The sequence below is a fragment of the Nematostella vectensis genome, chromosome 10 (genome assembly GCF_932526225.1).
Source record: "Nematostella vectensis chromosome 10, jaNemVect1.1, whole genome shotgun sequence".
NCBI lineage: Eukaryota > Metazoa > Cnidaria > Anthozoa > Actiniaria > Edwardsiidae > Nematostella > Nematostella vectensis.
The window spans coordinates 15,743,239-15,761,381 of NC_064043.1; the positions used below are offsets into that span (position 1 = coordinate 15,743,239).

At 40.3% G+C, this 18,143-nt stretch overlaps 1 protein-coding gene across 3 annotated transcripts; it reads right to left on the reverse strand.

Annotated features, from left to right (window-relative positions):
- Positions 1 to 937: 937 nt before the first annotated feature.
- LOC5512213 (alpha-1,3-mannosyl-glycoprotein 4-beta-N-acetylglucosaminyltransferase B) lies at positions 938 to 18,129 on the reverse strand. Of its 3 annotated transcripts, XM_032381658.2 has the most exons (14): positions 17,957 to 18,129; positions 14,424 to 14,529; positions 11,605 to 11,934; positions 11,217 to 11,350; positions 10,949 to 10,995; positions 10,458 to 10,571; positions 9,802 to 9,877; positions 4,838 to 4,952; positions 4,321 to 4,451; positions 3,977 to 4,084; positions 3,659 to 3,852; positions 3,405 to 3,511; positions 1,666 to 1,865; positions 938 to 1,588 (listed from the first exon to the last, which is right to left on the reverse strand). In XM_032381658.2, the coding sequence occupies exons 2-14, from the start codon at positions 14,518 to 14,520 to the stop codon at positions 1,553 to 1,555; spliced, it is 1,689 nt and encodes a 562-aa protein (XP_032237549.2). In that variant the 5' UTR covers positions 14,521 to 14,529; positions 17,957 to 18,129; the 3' UTR covers positions 938 to 1,552. The 3 variants fall into 3 exon arrangements, with proteins under 3 accessions (XP_032237549.2, XP_048589545.1, XP_001632563.3); XM_048733588.1 differs by lacking the exon at positions 14,424 to 14,529 and having other exon boundaries at positions 17,957 to 18,097; XM_001632513.3 differs by lacking the exon at positions 17,957 to 18,129 and having other exon boundaries at positions 14,424 to 14,632.
- Between the last annotated feature and the right edge of the window lie 14 nt (positions 18,130 to 18,143).

Below are 18,143 nucleotides of genomic sequence, written 5' to 3' on the forward strand. Positions count from 1 at the left end.
TGCGCATGCGTGAGCGTTAATAAGCGACCGACGTGCCAAAACCCGTACCATCGCGCGAAAGCTGTCAATATGCTTTGCATGGGTTTAGTCGGAAATCATGAATCAAACTCCGGTTAGTTCTCCTCTTCGAAAAAAAAAAACAACTGTTCAATTTCAATCACCTAAAATGTCACTAAAAAGATTGAGCAACAAACGCAGCAAAGACGAGTTTTGTCTTGTTTGTGGGATTAATTTCAAGACATCTGGGCAGGCGAGTTTCTTCAATGTAAATATCGCACAGTTGGATTCGAAGAAAATGTTACAAAACTTTTTGGTAAAATTAGATCAGCTATTCCCAGAAGAATATGCAAAACCTGTAAACGGAAGATTGACTCGTTTGTCAAAAGAGAGAAAATTCTGAATGAAGATAAGGCATTGAATGGCTTCTTTTTATAATTCGTCGCGTGATATTTCTACGGAGGACGCCGTTTCGAATGCGGGCTTATTATCCGGCAGCGGATATACGTTTCATGCATGCGCTAGTCATTGTAGGCTCAAAATAGTGGCCAGTAATTAATGAACGGAGCATGCGCTCTGGATCTCGTCCACGATCGTGGACGGCGGTTTGATCAAACGAACGTGCGACCCATGGCAGAGGTATCTTTTCCTCGCGAACTCCAGCCCAGCGAAATACAGAGAAAAGAGGCCTCTGCTAGCAGGGAACGTCGAATCCGAATTCTGGCCGAAATAAATAGATGACGCGGCGCGGCAAGAGAGCGACGTATGTATCGGGCCGTAGACTCGGCGCGGCAAGAGAGCGACGTATGTATCAGGCCTTAGACTCGGCGCGGCAAGAGAGCGACGTATGTATTGGGCATTAGGCTCGGCGCGGCAAGAGAGCGACGTATGTATCGGGCCTTAGACTCGGCACATGAAAAGTCTACTCAATAAAAAAAAATATGTCCACATCTAGATTTGCTGCAAGTCACTCACATCGAGACGGGATTCACTAAAGGATCGCGTTACACCACCTGCAATCCATTGAGTTAATGGTCTGCTAGAGGACTCGCGACTCGTCACAGACCCATGGTCTGCTAGAGGACTCGCGACTCGTCACAGACCCATGGTCTGCTAGAGGACTCGTCAGAGACACATGGTCTGCTAGAGGACTCGTGACTCGTCACAGACCCATGGTCTGCTAGAGGACTCGTGACTCGTCACAGACCCATGGTCTGATAGGGGACTCGTGACTCCGTCACAGGCCCATGGTCTGCTAGAGGACTCGTAACTCGTCACAGACCCCAGGTATGAGCAGGAACCTTTAAGTGTGTTGCTCTTTTGAAGAGTGAATTATATCAACGAGCAGTCCAAATGTATAAATTCTTTGTAGCTTCTTTAACCACCAGGACATTCTAAGTCTATAATATCCCTGGGATCAGCCTAACGTGGACCGCTGCACAGGAGAATACGCCATGAACGCTCTGATTTTTAACGATGAGTGGCGACACTAGATTCACGTATTACCGAACCCTTGAATGCGAAGACAATTTTAAGGAATTTTATCCATTCTGTGTCAGCTCTTCATTTTCTTGTTGGTCACGATATGGATCTGAGTAGCACAAATCGACAAATCAAAAGGCGGTTTTTTGTGGATGAATATTGTGTTGGGGATGTCAGATAACCCACCTCGCTTAGGATAATCCAGTTGGGCGTGGGATGGGTTAGGACGCGTATCATGAGCTCTACTGTGTTGGTGATATCACTAGCGACCGTCCCATCAGCAATCCCGAACTTGTTGAAGATGCCTACGACCTTGTACGCGGAGACTGGGTACTCGTTGCGTGTGTAGTTTTTCTTCGCTTCCGGAGATGAACCAGCTGGGAGATCTGTAACATCACATGGTTAAACTTGATGCGGAGGGGGGCATTGTCCAGGGTGGAGGGGGGCATTGTCCAGGGTGGAGGGGGGCATAGTGTGGGGTGGAGGGGGGCATAGTGGGGGTGGAGGGGGGCATAGTGGGGGTGGAGGGGGGCATAGTGGGGGGTGGAGGGGGGCATAGTGGGGGGTGGAGGGGGGCATAGTGGGGGGTGGAGGGGGGCATAGTGGGGGTGGAGGGGGGCATAGTGCAGGGTGGAGGGGGGCATAGTGGGGGTGGAGGGGGGGCATAGTGCAGGGTGGAGGGGGGAATAGTGGGGGTGGAGGGGGGCATAGTGCGGGGTGGAGGGGGGCATAGTGGGGGTGGAGGGGGGCATAGTGCGGGGTGGAGGGGGGCATAGTGGGGGTGGGCATAGTGGGGGATGGAGGGGGGCATAGTGGGGGTGGAGGGGGGCATAGTGGGGGTAGAGGGGGGCATAGTGGGGGTGGAGGGGGGCATAGTGGGGGTGGAGGGGGGCATAGTGGGGGTGGAGGGGGGCATAGTGGGGGTGGAGGGGGGCATAGTGGGGTGGAGGGGGGCATAGTGGGGTGGAGGGGGGCATAGTGGGGGTGGAGGGGGGCATAGTGGAGGTGGAGGGGGGCATAGTGGGGGTGGAGGGGGGCATAGTGGGGGTGGAGGGGGGCATAGTGGGGGTGGAGGGGGGCATAGTGGGGGTGGAGGGGGGCATAGTGGGGGTGGAGGGGGGCATAGTGGGGGTGGAGGGGGGCATAGTGGGGGTGGAGGGGGGCATAGTGGGGGTGGAGGGGGGCATAGTGGGGGTGGAGGGGGGCATAGTGGGGGTGGAGGGGGGCATAGTGGGGGTGGAGGGGGGGCATAGTGCGGGGTGGAGGGGGGCATAGTGGAGGTGGAGGGGGGCATAGTGGGGGGTGGAGGGGGGCATAGTGGGGGGTGGAGGGGGGCATAGTGGGGGTGGAGGGGGCATAGTGGGGGGTGGAGGGGGGCATAGTGGGGGGTGGAGGGGGACATATTGGGGATGGAGGGGGGCATAGTGGGGGTGGAGGGGGGCATAGTGGGGTGGAGGGGGGCATAGTGGGGGTGGAGGGGGGGCACCCCCTTCGGACACCAAATAGCGTCTCCAGCACATTTTACTACACGCCTGGTTGTGACCAAAAATGTTTACGAAAATACTAGTTACTAAAAGAAATTCCGAATATAACAGTCAAAAAATCAAGGGTTAAAAATAATGGCTTAGCCCACAATCTTGTGCAAAACGGCAGATAATTTTCTGGAAGACGCAAGTTAACCACTGTAAACACCCCCTCCCCCCTAAATCAATGTTGTTTATGAGAAGCGTTTATACTTGATGACCTTCTAAGCAGCATAGTCGTGGGGGGAGAGGGATGTTTTGCGCGAAAAACATTTAAACGTGGTGATTTCATCAAAATTCCCTACATCTTTTGCACAAGATAGCAGCAGGTCCACACCCACAACTACGGCCCTTAGTGTTACAGTTTGTAAATAGCGAATAAATTTCTGATTCACATCTTACCTGGTAGTCTGATAGCGGTCTGCTTACTGTCAGCAGACATCACTTCCACAGTAGCGTTACGTATTATATCTCCTGGATGTTCGTGATTGCCTGTCTTGAACCGAAATCTGGAGGACATGAGAAAGTTTTATGATATGGAGATATATAAGAATTATATATGTTTAATGTTTAATAATTACATAACAAACATATAGGGTGATATCCATTCCTATGACGCCACCCACATGTGGAGGGAATAATGACTATAAACTTACGATTTAATATCGATTGGTTCATCAAACTGCATCCGTATGACGTCACCCACATGTGGAGGGTAGCACCAAAAGAACGTCTGCCCCGTGTATGCACGGTCGATACGGAATTGTTGGTAGTTCTCAAGGGTAGTGAACACGTTCGCCTTTGGGTTCAGGTGAGCTTGGAATAGTGGCGCTTTCTTAAAGTCTTTATCCTGTGACAGGAAAAAATAGGCCCACAAGGGCGTTCAAGTATCAATAGTGAAAGCATAAATTTCGTTAGTTTGATTTACTGATGAGTTACAGTTATCAAAGTTCAGTAGAATTAGCTACACTTACAATAAGATTCTGACGCTTTCCTTTGAGGGAAGACTCTTTGCCAACATGCTGGAACTGGGATGGTTTGAAGCGGATTCGAAGCTGACTCTTTTCGCGGTTACAGTGTGCCTGACAAAATATTAGATAGAATTGTCCGAGAAAGTTCACGTCAGATGTACATGTAATTAGGAGAACTACTACTACTAAGTCATCAAATAGAATTCTCTCAGTTTATAGGAGAACTAGGGAAAGGAGGGCAGGTGCAGTAGAAGCTGAACCATACTATTTCCTGAACTGTTTTTTTGTGATATTCACTTGGTTCTTCTCTGGGTTGCACGCTTGGACCCTCAGGATGTGACACTCACCTGGTCTTTCTCTGGGTTGCACACTCGGACCCACAGAATGTGATCCAGGAGCCAATCCACTGGCTTGTCCTTGTGAAACATCAGAAAGAACTCTATTAACTTGTTAAGATCCGTAGAGCGAAACAACTTTCCTGTCAAAACAAAAGACTCTGAGTATCATTTCTAGGATGATTCAGGCCAGTCCAATTTCCGAACATTTTGAATGAAGCATTGATAGAAAGAATTGGTGTATTGGGGGTAAAGGGGTGTGTAGCAGAGTGTGTAGTGCGTGGAAGAGGATAATTCTTCATAGAACAAAAACAGGCCACCTATATCTCAACCTGAAAAAATGTCTTCATAAACAGCTAGGGCAATTTCACAGTACTTGTTCATGTTTGCATGAGGGGAACCATAATTTTATATTTGAATGGACAACATTGATTTGAAATTGATACATAATTGTTTCTGTGTGCAGTGCCTATTACGCTCAGTAACGGATTTAACAGCACTGTCCTTCTCTAGTATGTCATAAGGTTACCTATAAATCCCAGGGAAGAGAACTCTAGCATCAGCCAGCGATTGGAATCTTGCTGTATGGCAAAAGTTCTGATGGTGTTCGCAAACCCCGGAGTGGCGACTACATCATCTTCTAGCTGTCAGGGAAAATATTAATAGCATTACCCTGGCCATGAATATGTATAGTATAACCTGATCATAAATATGTATAGCATTACCTGGCCATCAATATGTATAGTATTACCTGGTAATCAATATATTGTATAGTATTACCTTGTCATCAATATGTATAGTATTACCTGGCCATTAATATGCATAGTATGACCTGGGCATCAATATGCATAGTATTACCTTGTCAACAATATGTATAGTATTACCTGGGCAGAAATATGCATAGTATTACCTGGCCTTCAATATGCATAGTATTACCTGGTCATCAGCATGTATATTATTACCTGGACATCAATATGTATAGTATTACCTGGTCATCAATATGTATAGTATTACCTGGCCATCAGTATGTATAGTATTACCTGGTTATCAATATGTATAGTATTACCTGGCCATTAATATGTATAGTATCACCTTGTCATCAATACAGTATGTATGGTATTACCTGGCCATTAATATGTATAGTATTACCTTGTCATCAATATGTACAGTATTACCTGGCCATCAGTATGTATAGTATTACCTGGTTATCAATATGTATAGTATTACCTTGTCATTAATATGTATAGTATTACCTGGTAATCAATATGTATAGTATCACCTTGTCATCAATACGGTATGTATAGTATTACCTGTCCATTAATATGTATAGTATTACCTTGTCATCAATATGTATAGTACAGTGGAACCTCTATATAACGGACCATTATTAAGCGGACACCCTCTATTCAGCAGACACCATCCAAAGTCCCGATTTTTTTGCCACTTAAATTCAGTAAATGATACCTCCATTAAGCGGACACCTCTATTAAGCGGACACATTTTACGGTCCTGTCTAAAACAATCTGTATTTTTTACCTCTATTCAGCGGACACCGTGGTTACCTTTTCCGAGAATTCTTATAATAATTTCATGGAACCGGCCAAACGACATAACCATTAACGATACACTTTGCTTAGAAACTTTACAAAAAGTAAGCAAAATACGCTGAGACTTGTACAGCTCGAATTGATGACAAAATGGTCATTAATGCTGCTTGGTTCTTGTGTTATGCAACCTCAAACCCTTCTTTCTGTAATTTATCTTAATAATAATAATAATAATAATAATAAGTTTAATTCAACCTTTCGCAGTATAGACTGGATTACAGGTGAGTCAGAGATACAAGTACGCACTATAATAAAGTACAATTAATCAAATGTAATCAGCATATTTAACAGTAACGAACTCGTTAAAACGACTCGTATTAGTAGGCCTCTGATACGATGTAGAATTAGACCTGAGGTTATACCCTGAATCATGTGTAATGCGACGCCCTTTAATGATAGGAAAAAGAGGATTCTCTGGTATGATTCTGGAAACGAACCGCTGGCATGCGATATTTCTTCGCTCGTGCAACGTTGCGAGGTTTGCAAGCGTGAGTGAGCCCTCATAACTACGACCTGGGAAAGCGATCTTGAGCGCGCGCCTCTGAATTGTCTCCCTTGAAAATAAACATGGCTGGAATCTCGAGGGCGTAACCGCCGCCTCTGTTGACACGCTTGCCAGTTATTTTAACTCTCGCTGTGTTAGTTGATCGCTTCAAATATCTAGATAACCAAAGGGCCATAAGTCTTGGTGCATGCCCAACAACCTCCATATCACTTTCTCTTGTCTCATTTGGTGAGAATAAGGTTTGTTTTTTCGACTTCTACCCCGCCGGGATCTTTTTGATTTCTTACGGACCACTGCTACAGCATTTGAATCTTCTTTGTTAAAAGGTTCACGTTTCAAATCGTACTCTTCGTCGATACTTGGCTCCCATATTTCTTTGTATTCGTGATACCCTCGGATGAATGACGGTACTTGAAACTCTTCATTAGACATATTAGAGGGGATTTAAGATTACCGTACTCTGTCAAAGAAAGACACTAACGTGCTTCAACAAAAGTGTGTTGTCTTCATGGATCGCCCCCCTCACGCGGTCCCTGGCATTGTATTTTAATAGCAACAATAATGCCGCGTGCTACTGAGCTGTCAAAAAGGTGTTTGCAAAATTCCCAACGCCGGATGGAATTTCATGTGAGGTCTAACTTGTTATTTCTAGCCATGGCTAAGCGAAATCGAACATGCATTTACTTGAATAGAAAAATTGAACTCTTAAACTATGCAAAGGACAACCCTACGCATGGTGTTCGAGTTATTGCAGCTAAATATGGTATCGGGAAAACGATTCTCGCGAGCTATGAAAACAACAATGGTCATAGCAAACTTAAGAGAATCAGAACGGGAAAGTATTCCAATGTAAACGATGCTGTTTGGGATTGGTATCAAATGTGCCATAACTCTAACATACCCATCTCTGGTACTATGATACAAGAGGAAGCGATGATCATTGCTGAAAGACTAGGTTTGAATGAATTCACAGGATCAAATGGATCGCTTGAGAAATTCAAGGAGAGGAAGCTGGAGTAAACCCAGAGACGGTAGAAAGCTGGAAAGAAAGGGCCAGAGAAATCACTAGAGGGTGGGATGCTAAGAACGTTTGGAATATGGACGAACTGGTTGCTTCTGGAGAGGACTTCCAGAGAAAAGCTTGAATGAACGAGGCATGCGTTGTAGTGGCGGGAAAAAGTCAAAACAAAGGAACACTTGGGCATTCTTTGTTAATGCAGCTAATAGTTATAGGTCGGTCTGAGAACCCGAGCTGTTTTAAGAATCTACCGAACAAGCAGTATCCCTATAAATGCAGGTATTTTGCAAACGACAAAGCATGGATGAGAACTGAAATTATGCAGGAAGTTCTGGCCAAGTTGAATCGGCGACTGAAGAGGGAAAATAGAAATATTATGCTGATTATGGACAATGCCCCATGTCACCCGCCCTCATTGAAAAATACCTATTCCAATATCAAGATAATCTTTCTTCCGAAGAATACGACCTCGAAGACCCAGCCTTTAGATTCCGGCATTATTGCAAATTGGAAGATCCATTACAAAAAGCGAATGCTTCGATTTATCTGTAGCGAAGTTTCAGCTACAATAACTGCGTCGGACATTGTGAAGTCAATCGACATGCTCATGTCAATAGAGTGGGGTAAGCAGGCGTGGGATGAAGTACAGAAAAGCACTATCATTAAGTGCTTTAAGAGCACTGGTCTTTACCCTGATACTGAACCTGTAGACGACGACCCGTTTGAGGGATAAGACCTTGTACAGCATGAACAAATCGACACCATGTTAGCAACGCCAGGTGCTCCCTGCACCGCACAGGAATTTTTAGATATTGATGCTAACGAGCCAACCTGTCAGCTAGCTTTAGATCCAACCCGTGCAGACTGGAGAGACCAGGCCAAGGAGATTCTATTTGATCAGGACGATATGACTCAGGAGGAAGATGAAACAAATAGTGATGACAATGAACCCGAGGTACAGATAGTAGGGACAAAGGAGACGACCCTGACATTAGCAGAAGCTACATTGCATGGTGAACGTCTTCGTCAATTCGCCCAAGACAAAGGGCACGAGGGACTGTCTCTTCTTTTTGCTCGCGCAAATGACATTCTGTATTCTTTACAATTAGCAGGACAAAAGAAGCAAACTACGGTAGATAGTTTTTTAAATATGGATCGCAGTCTCTACCTTTTGACTTCATGATTTGTAACTTCGTGTACACTTCGCCATTGTTTTGTTTCAGGTGTTATACAGTACACCAAATGCTGTAGACAATCGCGTCTCAAGCAATATGAAAATTGCGCAAAAAAAATGTACGGAGACTGCTAGTTATGCACTCTAAGGTAGTTAAAGTCAATAAAAAAATGTGTTTACTCTCGAATTTGATCGAAAAAAAGTCGACTCCATTAAGCGGACACCTCTATAAAACGGACACTTTTCACGGTCCCGAGGGTGTCCGTTATATAGAGGTTCCATGGAATTACCTGATCATCAATATGTATAGTATTACCTTGTCATCAATATGTATAGTATTACATTGTTATCAATATGCAATTTATTACCTTGTCATCAATATGTATAGTATCACCTTGTCATCAATGTGTATAGTATTACCTGGTCATCAATATGCAACTTACTGCCTTGTCATCAATATGCATAGTATTATCTTGTCATCAATATGTATAGTATTACCTTGTCATCAATATTTATAGTATTACCTGGTCATCAATATGTATAGTATTACCTGGTCATCAATATGCAAACTATTATCTTGTCATCAATATGTATAGTATTACCTTGTCATCAATATGTAAAGTATTACCTGGTCATCAATATGTATAGTATTACCTTGTCATCAATATGTATAGCATTACCTTGTGATCAATATATATAGTATTACCTTGCCATCAATATGTATAGTATTACCTGGTAATCAATATGCATAGTATTACCTGGTCATCAATATGCAAACTATTATCTTGTCATCAATATATATAGTACCTTGTCATTAATATGTAAAGTATAGCCTGGTCATCAATATGTATAGTATTACCTTGTCATCAATATGTATAGCATTACCTTGTGATCAATATATATAGTATTACCTTGCCATCAATATGTATAGTATTACCTGGTAATCAATATGCATAGTATTACCTTGTCGTCATTATGTATAGTATTACCTGGCCTATATGTGTATAGTATTACCTGGCCTTCATATGTATAGTATTACCTGGGCATCAATATGCATAGTATTACCTTGTCATCTATATGCATAGTATTACCTGGCAAACAATATGTATAGTGTACCTGGTCATCAATATGCATAGTATGACCTGGCAATCATATTCTTATTGTGATTGGTGGCCACAGGGAAACTGACCTGGACATAAAATCTTGCCTTCTTCTGAGAGTACATCATAAGATAGCAGAAGTCAAGGTTTTGCTTGGTTCTCCACCTGAGCGAATAAAAAATAAAAAGCATTTCAGACTCTAAATATCTTATCGATAGATAAATGGCTAAGAGTACATTGGCCTGTGACTGTATACTAGTGTACATCCCAGGGGGGGGGGGGGGGGTGGACTTAGATAAAAAAGATGGGAGTGATCATCTGCATAATCAATCCCTAAGAGAATGTGATCAACAGAAACTCTTACCCCTGAGATAGCAAATTGGGTGTGGATAGTACCTTAAGTGGGATCAACAGAAATTCTACCCCTGAGATAGCAAATTGGGTGTGCTCGTAGGAATTTTTAACCCTAAGAGATAGCAGAATCTGAAAAACCATTAAACACCCCCTAAGGAAAAGCTAGGAAGAAAAAGGAAAAACATAAATCTTTCAGCAACCCCTAAGGGATAGCAGTTGGTCTACATTTTAAACCCTAAGAGAAAGGACAATCACTCAATCAATCAATCACAGTAATAATACAGCCTGAGAGCGAGAGAGGAGAAAGTCTGGCTTACAGGACCAGCATCGCTGTCCATGACATTTTTTGTTGTTAATTTGTATAAATTCAATAAATTCAGACTAAACTTACTTGACTCTGTCTTTGGAGTCGCCAAATGTAAGAGGCAAATTGTCTAAATCTGGATAAAAACTTGCATGAGGAGCGACAACTTCTATTGAACCTGCTTCAATGTCAGCTGGAAACCTGAGAAGAAAAATGGCACAAAAATTCAAGATGTTAATTTTTGTAGATGTTGTGCCTGTAAGCATGCCATGTGACTTTGACACGTTTTGCCGGGCTTTCTGGCTCACGACTGCCATCTTGGATTGTTGCATCCATTGTTGTGTTTGTTATTGCTGTATTAAAGCCTCTATTATCACATACATGTGTATTGGGTTTATCAGCCATATTATCTGGAGTTGAGTATTGTGGGACTAGGACTTTGAAACAGCTTTTTTTATTTTTTAAATGAACCCATCATATTTAGGGTTGAGTTTCTGTCTATGTAAGACCAGTAAGCAATTTGTATTTCAATACAATGCAAAAGATTCAACTGGATTTTTTTTCCCAAGACCATGTACCTTTCTGAGACAGACGTCGCTATTTGTTTCACATACCCTGCATCAGTCTGTTTATAAAAAATAAAAATATATAAATAATAATGATCGTAACAATAACATACTTGGGTAAACTTGATTTTGCTATCTTGTCTATTTTCTCCATTTATTAATGGGTTCTCTCAAATTTTGAATTTAAAAACTTATTTATTATGAAATTAGTTTCAATTTTACTGGCAAAGTCTATATAGAGGTTTTACTTTTTAACCTCAGATAGATTTTGTTGACCTACCTCAGCAATAAAAACAACAATTACAGTATCATCTTTGTCATCCTGGTTCATTCCATCAAGTAATGATGCTAATGTATTTAATAAATATGACGACTTCTGACGTCTAATTGTTGGAATGCCAAATACTAGAGACACTAAAAGGAAACAAGAGTTAGTAAATATCTTTAAGGAGAAAAACAATAATCCAAAATCAAAGAGAATGTATATAAGGGCCTTATCGGCCACCAGGCATTGCAACCACAGAGAGAAAAAGAGCTCTTCTTGCCCTTTATGAGATTTGGGCTTCATGTGTTTAGGGCTGGAGGGATATGGAGGGCCCTCTATGTCCCTCTATGTACCTCTGTGTCCCTCTATGTACCTCTTTATACTACATGACCTTTGTCCTTACCTCCAACGCGATCTTTGCCTATTCGGAGTGCAGGAGCTAAGCTGTCTGGATGATCCATCAGATGCGGCATAAGATGGTATATACTTGGTAAATTTAATGCAGAGGAATCCAACGATAAATGCTCGCTGGAACTGCTACCATTTTTAAAAGAGTGTTTTGTAGATTTGGAGTGTCTTCCTACTAACTGAGCAATCTGTGATTGTAAAGATATCAGTTCTTGGGATCTTGCAGAATTCTGAAATTCAGCTTCCCGTAATCTTGATTTTAATGTTTGTATTTTCTCCAGTAAAGATGGCTCAATTATCAACTCTGGTTGACTACTGAAGTGCACTGAAAAGTAAAACAAAATGAGTGAAAATTTGTCTCGTAATTAAAGAACATAGTATTTTTCCATGTAATAGTGATGTCATTACATGTCTTACTATAAGGAATAAGACATTACTTTGGATCATTAAAAGATAAACATGGAATAATTGGCAAGTTTAACGAAAATAAAATTGGATTCTTTCTAATGTTTACATCCATTTTGGTTGCAAATACAGTTGAACCTCTTGTAAGTGACCACCTTAGGAACTGAGAATTGTGGTCGTTAACAGAGCTGGTCTCTTACGAGAGCTTGCTCTCATAAGCGACCATCGGGCACCAAAAACTTGAACAATAGGTGTTGGTTGCTTACGGAAGCATAATTAATATGGAATCTTAAAGTTATCGTGATAATAAAAAATGCTGTAATATTTTGGTTTATTGCTTGATTTTAATGAGAACATTTGGCTGAAAACATCTACTGTACAAAAAGAGTGTATTTCAAAAGCACGCAACCATATTTCTACAGATTCATTTTTCTTTTTCCAAATATTTATACAATCACTAATAACTGTAACTGTGAACAAAAAAAAACTAAAATAACTGACTCATAAATACAGTACATGGAGCCTTGTTGGCAAAATGTTCGCAAAATGAGGTATTTAACTTATCATGAGAGTAAGTTGTTTTATATAATAGCAATTGGTTCTACGCAAAGTAGCTTGTTATGCTCGTTTGCATCGACATTGACGACTTTTTCATCAATGAGAATATTTTTGGCGGCTAGGGAGATCGAATGGCGTCTTTTGTTAGCCGATTTATAAAGCGTTCAACAAACAAGAGGATGGCTATTGTAACTGGAAAAAGGATAAATCGTGGAGCTGGCTATGGACTAGAGATTCCTTGCATTTATACAATTTCTGGTGACAAAGATATGTCAATCCCATGGTTAGAGAATCCTCAAGTACAACGAGTCTCTCTGGTCTAATATGTACTACCAAGAAGCATGAAAAAGTTCAACTGAATTAAATGTCACAATATCACCATAAAATGTCACTGTATAAAATGTGACAATAAGAAAAAGTGGGATCATATTAAAGAAATCGCCAATTCATCCCTGCAGACACACTCTGCAAGTTTATCTCCAAATGGCAAAAGTGCCTTGAGGCCTGGAAGGACTATACAGCAGTTTGATTCTGGCGAAACATAGTACAACAAGCTATTTGTTGTTGCAAGAAGGCATTCTACAATTCTGAAGTGAAGACCATAAAAGGAACTACTGCAACATTTGACAATGGTGGGGGCACTGTGGGTGAAGTTTATCCAGTTCTTCTGTGTTTTAACTGCGAACTTCATCTCACTCTCTGCAGAGCCCACTCATTTTTTTGTTACAAATTGTTCCAGTTTTGATGATTACAGCACATTTTTATTCCACTTGTTTTGCTTGATTTTATAATCCCAAAATCACGAAAATAAAATGGTCTGCTTTTACGATAATAGGAAAATCGCTTAAATAAAGTGTCGCGAAATATTGCCATCTCAAAAATGTGAAATTTTGTGTAATAAGTTACATCAAATGGAAATATATTTGATGTCTCCAGACGTTCCGCAGAAGATGCAATGGTATACCTGATCCTGAACATTTAAGTATGGCCCAATATTGTTTCATTAATGTATTGCTGACTGCTACAGTCCATTGGTTGGAAAAAAATTATGTTTATTTGTTTATTATATTACAAATATAGAAAAAATATGGTGGTTCGAATATTGTTCAGATTCAAACCTATATTTTAGTTCCCTTGGATTAAAGTGAATCAGTTCCATATATTATTACAGCTCAAAGTGAGCAGGACCCTTATTCTTGATGAGGAAATAGAGTTCTACAAGCGTGACTCAAGCTTGTTTGATTTGCTCTAGGAACAACAACAAATATTTACAAAGTGTCTGAAAGTTTTGTTTACAAAGAGAGATTAATTAACAGGATTTGGAAACGTATTATGCGTTTCCAAATCAATAATTATTGAATTTTAGAAGCTGTCCGAATTCACTCAACATGAACGAATCGCGCTGATGTTCTTGTTTTCAAATCAAAATCAAAGTGTGCTGAATTATTCACAAGTGGATGCTATAAAGAGAGAATACATGAAGCCATAAAGATAAAGAAAAGGCCAAATTGCTCGAACAGGCGGTTATTTAGATAGAAGAATAGTTGCAAAGTGAGATAGCGGCTTTTCTATATTTTTACTTTGGTAATTGATCGATGATAATTTTCCCCGCTGTCTCCGATCAACATCCTACGACATATATGTAGGTAAAATCAACATCCAAAAATGACTATCGTATGACAACAAAAATAGCTCCAAAACGTAAAGTATCTAGCATCCCTAGGAGATCAATTGATCAGCTTTGGAATTATGGAAATATGTCGAACAAATCAGACAAACTTTAGTGGTTTAGTGCTAACGTCAATCATCCAACCATCAAGATACGAAAGGACGAATTATTCCGTGTCTTACCTCTACGCTCTTGTTGTATTACATGGTACATAACGGGGCTCAGCGCCACCACGACCAAAAGGAAGATCTTGTTTCTCCTCAGGCTGAGTTTTAACATTACTTCTTCCTGTGTTAACGGTCAAATAATGAGTTTTGTAGCGGCACATTATTTTCTATGTGACTGACATTGCTTCTCGCTCCTCTGACCTTCCACCGCGAAAGGACTGGATACAAGTACCAAATTCTTATTCTCAGGGGAGGGGAGGGTGATCCATCACAAATTGCACTTCACTTTCACTGATGTCAAGTTTATTTCATCAGTAGTGATGATGAGGAGTCTACTAAAAGCACAATGCTTATGAGGTGTAGACCCCTGTCGCAGACTTTTAACTAAGGAATCCTTATTATTTAAAAATTTACATGTGGCTCATTTGATGAAATAAAGTAGAATCATATCTATAAATCAATAGCTGCTTTTTGAGAGAGAATGCTGTCCTTTACAATATTTTTTAACATATTTATTGATCTGCATTGTTTTGCTTGAGAAGTGAGGCTGCTCCAGATTTTAGGACCCCTGTACGAAATTGAAAATTGGCCCCGTCTTGTTTTTCTAAGAGTTGTGCGATAGTTGCATGAATTTCTCATGTTATAGCTGTGGATTGTATTATTTCTTTTAAAAAAGTTATCCGGTAATTGATTATTGTCGAATTTATACATGAATAATGCAGTTCCAAGGGCGTTAATGTCATAGACCGTAAGAAGCTTTTCTTGTTTGAATAAGGGCTCGGTGTGACTGAGGTAATGAGAATTTGTTATTATTCTAACACACCTTTTTGGCAAAAGGTATATTCGTTTTAAACTTGTGTCATAATTACTTGCCCAGTTGATGTTTCCATAGTGTATTTACGGATGAACTAATGTAAAATAAGTTTTTAGGCTAAATTTAGGCAAACAAAAGCGAAGTTTATTCATTATTCCAACTTTTTTAGTGATTTTTGTTCTGACATGGTTGATATGCGACTTCCAATTAAATTGACTGTCAATAATGAGTCCTAAGAATTTAGTTTCATTTACCATCTGGATTGGTTCGTTGTTTATCTCTATTTTGGTTGTATGTTTCGTTTTTCTTTTGCTGTTTCTGAATATTATATAGTTTGTTTTTTTAGTGTAAAGTGATAATTTATTTGTCTTAAACCATTCTGTTAGTTTAAATAGCTCAGAGTTTAAAATTTCATCCATGTACTCAGCAGATTTCGGTTTGAAAATTAAGTTTGTGTCATCAGTAAAAATAGTAAACGAAAACAGTTCCGTGGCATTAGGGACATCATTAATGTATATTAGAAATAGTAAGGGCTAATGTCCAACAGAGAATAGCAAATGGGTATATCTACTTGACCCTATTTTTTAACTTATTTTTTTAATGGGTTTCACGTTACTAGGTTCAGCAATAACTCGTTGGTATAATTCTAGAATTTCGCATGTTTGTATTATTTGAATTTTTAATTACGAAACTATTCAAATTGAATGCATCACAGGGTCTCTAAAATAATAATAAATTTTACATGAGGAATATTAAATTGCTCTCTAAAATGTTGAAAATGTGCCTTCTGACAAGTTCTCTTTATCTTCAGAATTCGCAAGAACTTTTAACAGTAAATGCAGAACAAAACTGCAAACCTGCTCTAGTGAAAGAATAATTGCATCTAATTTACCTTTCCTTGTTTTCCGTTATATTTTGAGCAAAAAGATATCGCCTTCCTAAAACTGAAATGAATAATACATAATCCACTCAAAACTAATCTAGCTCCGTTACTACCAATTATCGCGCGAGAAGCTTTTTTTCCTATTTTTTTATTGAATATGATAATGACATAGTACTGGACGTCACAGCGAGCAAGTCTTTAAAACAGCTCTCTTTGTAGCTCTTTGCCCGGACGGGTCATAAAACCTGACAAGCCAACCAAAATGACAAGACTGGCAAGCCAAATGACAAGACAGTCAAGCAAAAATGACAAGACGAGCGAGCCAAAATGACAAGACAGGCAAGCCAAAATGACAAGACAGGCAAGTCAAAATGACAAGACAGGCAAGCCAAAATGACGAGACAAGCGAGCCAATGTTGTGGGAATTGACACGCTACGCCGCGCCCGCTAAGGGAGTGTTCATTCAAAAAATATTCACAATGAAAGGGGGCTCTGAAATTTTAAGGTGTTTGAGTTAAAATCTTCCCTCCCCCCTCGGTGTAATTAATGAACACTCCCTAATAGTGGCAGTCAAACCCTTTTTTACACGACCGGTTCATTCATTTTTATTTTTAGCATCACCAATATAGTAGGATAATGATAATAGAATTTTAAATGCAGGTGTTAACATGCTGTGAACATAGCTAGTAGCTGTGAACGAGCTTTTCGGACAACGGGTTAAATCTCGTGAGATGGCCCCCAGGCCCCAAGGTCCATGAGCGTGTGGTTCATTTTCATACAACTTTTACTCCGAGTTAGCTTAGAGCCCAGTTTCCGGGCTACAAAAAGTTTAGCCATTTCACCATACGCGTCGAGTACATACCCTAGTGCGCTTTGTAGCACTGATTAATTGCAGATAAATTCGATAAAGGATCACAAAAATCCGGACGATAATTTTGAAAGATTACCACTGTTTCCAACAGTAAGTTGATTGATTGTGGCTTGTAGCACGGGCAAACCAGACGAAATGTTCGTGTATCGAATATTTATATATCTGTAATAAAGCCAATTTCTTGAAGTTGTTGCCAAAGATTGATCTGGTTCCGTTTTAGCGGTGATTCATAACAGTTTACGCGATTTCCCTCCCTTATCTCGTGGTGAACTTTTATTACAGATTCGGTGAACAAATTAAAGATAATATTCGATACACGAACATTTCGTCTGGTTTGCCCGTGATTGTAGCTTAGCCTGATTTATCAGACGGCACGTGATCAATCGTTTAACTGAAACAAACGATCAAGTGCCGTCTGATAGACAGGCTACTTGTGGAAAAATTCAAATCTTTGGTATCGCCCACCCCTGGGCGTTTTCTAATGGTTGCCAATACAAAGAAAACAAACGTCGCTTCCGGAATCGTACATTTGCGAAGCGGGCATTCTCGGAGAAATGCAGAAAATTATATGACATTACTTTATATTCAGACACAAACAATCATAAATGAGTCATAAAGTGTACTAATTCATCTGCCCATAACTTGAATCTAAGAAATCTTAGATAGATGGGAGTTAATATTTGCCAAATAAGAATATTAAATTTTTGGTAATCAAATGTGTCAATTTAAGCGAACATCAGTTCGGAAATGAATAAAAAAAATGCAGTCCTCTGATCAGAGACTCTACAAAAGTCGTAATTATTGATAATGTTTTTCATATGATGAGGTAACTACTTGCAATAACAAATATTTTAAGACATTTATCTTCGTGATTATTGATCGAGTAACCGGATGGGTCTGCCGTTCACTAGAGGCTTAAGCGAAAAAGGGAATAAAACTTGAACATAACATAAATGTAAATACGGGGAGTAGTCATGTACCTTAGAGTTCGTGATTGTTGTTTATCGCCGGTTCAGTGAGTCGAATGGCGTCTCTAACACCACTCATCTATCCATCCACTGCATAAACACGCCACCACCAAATCATTGAGTGTGACTGGATAATTCTATGTAGATTTAATGACTAAATCCAGTCCGTCTGTCCAATCTTAGCGAGCGCTGTGTAAAA